General features: G+C 33.0%; 1 protein-coding gene across 1 annotated transcript in view; it reads left to right on the plus strand.

Annotated features, from left to right (window-relative positions):
- Positions 1-395: 395 nt before the first annotated feature.
- LOC111633322 (three-prime repair exonuclease 1-like) overlaps positions 396-5,056 on the plus strand; it is a 10,339-nt gene continuing 5,678 nt past the window's right edge. Inside the window, exons 1-2 of the mRNA XM_023377872.1 lie at positions 396-1,023; positions 1,791-2,311. Coding sequence (XP_023233640.1) covers positions 789-1,023; positions 1,791-2,311 — 756 coding nt within the window. The 5' untranslated portion in view covers positions 396-788. The remainder of the gene's footprint in view (positions 1,024-1,790; positions 2,312-5,056) is intronic.

Consider the following 5,056-nt stretch of genomic DNA (forward strand, 5'->3'; position numbering starts at 1 on the left):
GTGACGGTATCACAATAATAAACATATCTTGCTTACTAAGCTTCCAATAATATACATATCTGCTTGTCATACTAAGCTTTCCATATCTGGTCTTGATGATAATCTACCTCTGTTCTCAAAATTAATGAAAGACGGTTAGATTGAGTGGGAATGTATAGGTCTGCAGTCTAAAAATTGCAGTCCACTAATCGCAATTCAAGTGACAAATTGTAGTGAAGGAATAGTAATGTTTCTGCATTCCTCGAAAGTAAGCAATTTTATTGGTCATCATTGGTAATTTTTTAAAAATATAAACATATATAACTTTCTTATTGAATAGAAGATGCTACTTTCACCTCGTGTAAGATTGATTCTTAAAGGATTTGAAAAGTTGAGAATCAAGAATCACTGGCTTTGAGTTTGTTTAAAAAATTTTTATTAACGTTAATTTTCAGTATACAGTGACTGATTTTATGGAAGTTGTAATGAAATACATGCACTCAAAAATAGGTGGTAGAATGGTAACAACTCTCTAAGTCTTTTGTTTCATGCCGTTTTAAATATAGTAAATCAGCTGATACTTGGTAAACAGGATAAACAAGAATATTTAATATTCAATATACCTTGTAACAGTTACATTTAAATGATTATTTAGTATTTGACAAAAAATTCCTATCCAGTTTAGATATTATTTTTCTAAACTTTGACTTTCCCATTGTATAGCTGTCTTGAATAATAAAAATAATCTTCGTGTATATAAAATTAAAACCAGTTTATATTTTTCAGTGTGCTAAGAATTTTTAACGAAGATGGCTTCAGCAGATGACGTGGAAATACAGACTTTGGTATTTTTTGATACTGAAACTACTGGACTTCCAGTTCGTTTTTCAGATAATAGAAATGTACAAATCACAGAATTATCACTTGTAGCTGTTGACAGAAGAGAATTTGAAAGCAATAAGGAAAACATTCGTGTCATTAATAAATTAAACCTCTGCTTTAGACCAAGTTGCGATATTTCATCCGGGGCTGCAAAAGTGTCAGGTAAACGTATTAGCAAGTACAGTACATTAGTAAGTGATAATAATCACCACATTAATTACACTAAAAATCTCCAGTTGTAATTGAGTTTATTGATTACAACTAGATTTTTTAGCATAATTGTTAATATTTGACAATTTTGCTTTTTCCTCTATGTTTTTGCAGAATATCATTTCACATCTTTCTGCTAGTGTCATAGATGTCTTTTAAACTCCGAAACGTTCGGAGTTTAAAAGAAATATTCCAAATTTTTATATAGTTATATTGACAAATTTTGTAAACATTTACTAAACACTGCACAAATAACCATTATCTAGCAAGAAGAAATTATAAGTACAGCCTGGCACACGTATTTGTAAAATTCAAATGACTCGTACAACATGGAATTCATATAAAACGGAATAATCAACAGTGTTATAGTGGGGTCGACTGTAGTTAGCCTCATGTATTCTATTCATGTATTCTATCCATTAACTTAAAGTTCTGCATGGAATCTACAATGTACATACCGTTGTTCGTTTACATTTCCTGTATTTTATTTCCTTGGTAGTGCTCATAGCGGAGCCAAGGTATGCATTTATGCCTCCGTAAATAAATTGAATTGAATTGAATTGTAGTTAGCCTGACAATGCCCATCAAACATGGGTGAAAAACATTTGCTTTCTTGTAATTTCTTCTTTTTAAATATTGGTTATTTGTGCACAGTTTATTAATGTATTTCTAGTTTTGAGTAATTGAATTTATAACACTTACATTTTATATAATTTCAGGTTTAACCGATTCATTACTTCAGTTTCAAGAAACATTTATAAACAGTGCCGAATTAATAATATTATTCCTTGAAAGATTGAATAAACCTATTTGTATTTTGGCTCATAATGGTGATAAATTTGATTTTCCTCTTTTAAGAGCAGAATTTATTAATTCTAGAATGGATATTTCTAAATTGATGTTTTGTGCAGACACCTTACTTGCCTTCAAGTCCATTCTTCCTAATACAGACATTAAAATTCAATCTTCTTCAGTAAGGAATGAAGATTTGGATCAAAATGATGTTAAACGGAATACTTCTGCTGATAAAAAAACTCCATCAAAATCAAAAGTAGAAATTGTGTCTTACAAATTAAGCAGCCTGTACGAATATTTCTTTAATTGTTCTCAACCCGATTCACATGAAGCCGAAGGTGACACTTTGGCTCTGTTAAAAATGGCAAAGAAAATAAATGATCAGTTTCTGACATGGATGGAAGAAAATAAAGTCCCATTTGAAACTATAAACTCATTATGGAAATAATTTAAGATAATTTTTAATTATTATAAATAGAAATATATGTAATACACATCGAATAATAATACAAGAANAAAATTCCATAAAAAGTGGGCGGGCCAGTAGGGGTTAATTATGAGTGTATTGTGCTGTACATAACCATCACACTTCGCTTCGATATAACGTAGATGAGTTACGTGATTAATTTTTGTAGATCACACCACTCATTTTTCTAACTTTCTGACATCGTGACAGAAGTTACCAACAACCGTAGCAACAATAAACAGTGAATTTCGGCTTCGAATTTAACTTTGCTTTATTTACAGTCAGGCCCGCCGTAAGCGGGCGTGCAAGGCGTGCACCGCACGCGGGCTGCACGTCCAGGGGGCGGCAAATCGAGCGATCGGTCACGTAATGTTCAAAGTAATTGTCGTAATACCCACCCTACTTATAGCATAAGAAATGTCTTCGCATGGAGAAATAAAATCCGACCAGCGCGCAATTACTATATTCTTATTTAGCCTATATTATAGCGTTAACAGCGCTTCTATTGGCATTTATCAGAATTAAGATGCAATGCGAAACGTCTGTCGGCAGGTTGAACCATCCGGCGGCGCCCGAAAGCCAAGTACCCATAGTCGTGCTCTATGACAGAAGTTGACAGGACTGGCGAAAATAGGGAATCCTCACAGAGCTTTCTTATCAATTTGAACTTGTACGCATTCGAACAGTTCTATCCCATATCAAATTGCAATTATTTTGTTAATAATTCTTCTGACATGTGTCTAAGTATAATTAATGATATTTAACTTGATTAGGATTTAAATCTGAAGCTTAAAGACGATTCGAGTAGTGAAACAGACATTGACGGTATTGATTTGTTTAATGAAATCAATACTTTAAAGTTATTTTCCAGAAAACCAGTCTAATGATCCACAAACCCTATTACAATCAATGGCGTACCGTAGGGGGGCGGTAGGGTCGGTCCGCCCCGGGCGGCACTTTTTAGGGGGAGGCAAAATTTCACAATAAAAAATAATAATATCTTGTAAAATTTTGAAACATCCTAATCTATACGCCTACGATAGTGCTATCGCGCCTATGATATCGAATGAAATTTGATTAAAAAAAAAAGTCCCATTAAAAAACAATTAATTGTTAATCATGCGTCATTAAAATCGCGATAAAATTTTTTCGCGCGGGAAAAAAATTTTGAAAAAATTTGGATACTTAAAAAACATCCAAAATAATTTTTTTTCAGAAACGCCTTAAGGACCGGTTTTTTGTAACGCTATGGACCCCGCTCGAAACATCCTCGAGCGTGGGTACGAAGGTGTTTTTTTTTTAAAAAACAAATTTTTAAAATAACTTGTTAAAAAGTTAAAACACTTCAAAGGTTAAGACAGAAGATAGCCGTTATTTTTTTTTAAAGTATAACTGCATATTATCAGAGAGAAAAGTACTAACGTTTACGTTTCAATGCATTTTGGGTGACAATTTTTTTTACTCGCACCCCTCTTCGGGTAAAACATAACTAAATTAGGGAAAACATACAGATGTTACACAAATTACAACATTCAAATGATTTACATTATAACGAACTGACTTCTTTCGCTGAAAAATACAGCGCCCATCTTTATCGATATCCTACCTTCGAGGCATTGTTCTAACAGTCTTTTGTCCGTTTTCGCGCTATTTTGTTTTCACTACGTCTATCCAATGGGATGGAGATAGATGACGCGAGGACGGATGTGGTAAGGGCAAAATAGTGCGAAAATGGACAAAAGACTGTTAGAACAATGCCTCGAAGGTAAGATATCAATAAAGTTGGGCGTTGTATTTTTCAGCGAAAGAGGTCAGTTTGTTATAATGCAGGGGTGGCCAAGCTTTTTGATAGTCCGAGCCATTTTTCAAAATTTAAAATTTTTCGCGAGCCGCAATTAAATACGTATTAAAAAGGTATGCAAAAAATTCCAGAATTATATCCGTAGCAAGAGTCATACAAATTGTTTCTTCCAGAGCACAACGTCAGCTGTCCATTGCAATGACAGTTTACAAATTCAAAATCGGTCTGGAGTCGGTCGATAATGGACGATTACGCCACTGTTTATGTTCGTTCGCGCAGTTTTTGATGAGTCATATCATTCTTAACTTGGACGGAAATGAAATTTCTTACAACGTTGCACTTAATCTTTCATATTTTTTGTTAGTAATTTAAAAGACATTTTGAAACACATACGGAACAATAACAATTTTTTAAAATATAATAACACAAAAATGAAAAGGGAACTCCGGTACATTTATCGAGAGCCACAAATAATCCTTCAAAGAGCCGCATGTTGGCCACCCCTGTTATATATGTTACGTGTACTTCCGCTTGAGCGTGCTGTGGCGTGAGTGGTAACGCTCCTGATTTGTATGCTTGCATGCTCGGGTTTGATTCTCTTGTGTATACCTTTTTTTATTCATAAATACTTATAATGTATTTATTTATTTACTCATTTATTTTTTATTATTTATTGATTTTTTGGTATTTTTTTACTATTTATTTAATTTCTACTATTTCAAGTTTAATATTTTTACTTTGAAAACCCACCTTTTTCAAGTTGAGGGAGCTACCTATGCTGGGTTTGAACATGGGTCTTTTTCATTCACTCTTTAACAGTTCATTTCTGAATTTTGACACAAATGGATGTATTTGTGCTGTAAAATTTATTTTGAAAAATTATTTTATAATTAAAAAAATATCAAGAGAAGCAAGTTCTTCAC

The sequence above is a fragment of the Centruroides sculpturatus genome, unplaced genomic scaffold, assembly GCF_000671375.1.
Source record: "Centruroides sculpturatus isolate CEXI.00-Female unplaced genomic scaffold, Cexi_2.0 scaffold735, whole genome shotgun sequence".
Lineage (NCBI taxonomy): Eukaryota > Metazoa > Arthropoda > Arachnida > Scorpiones > Buthidae > Centruroides > Centruroides sculpturatus.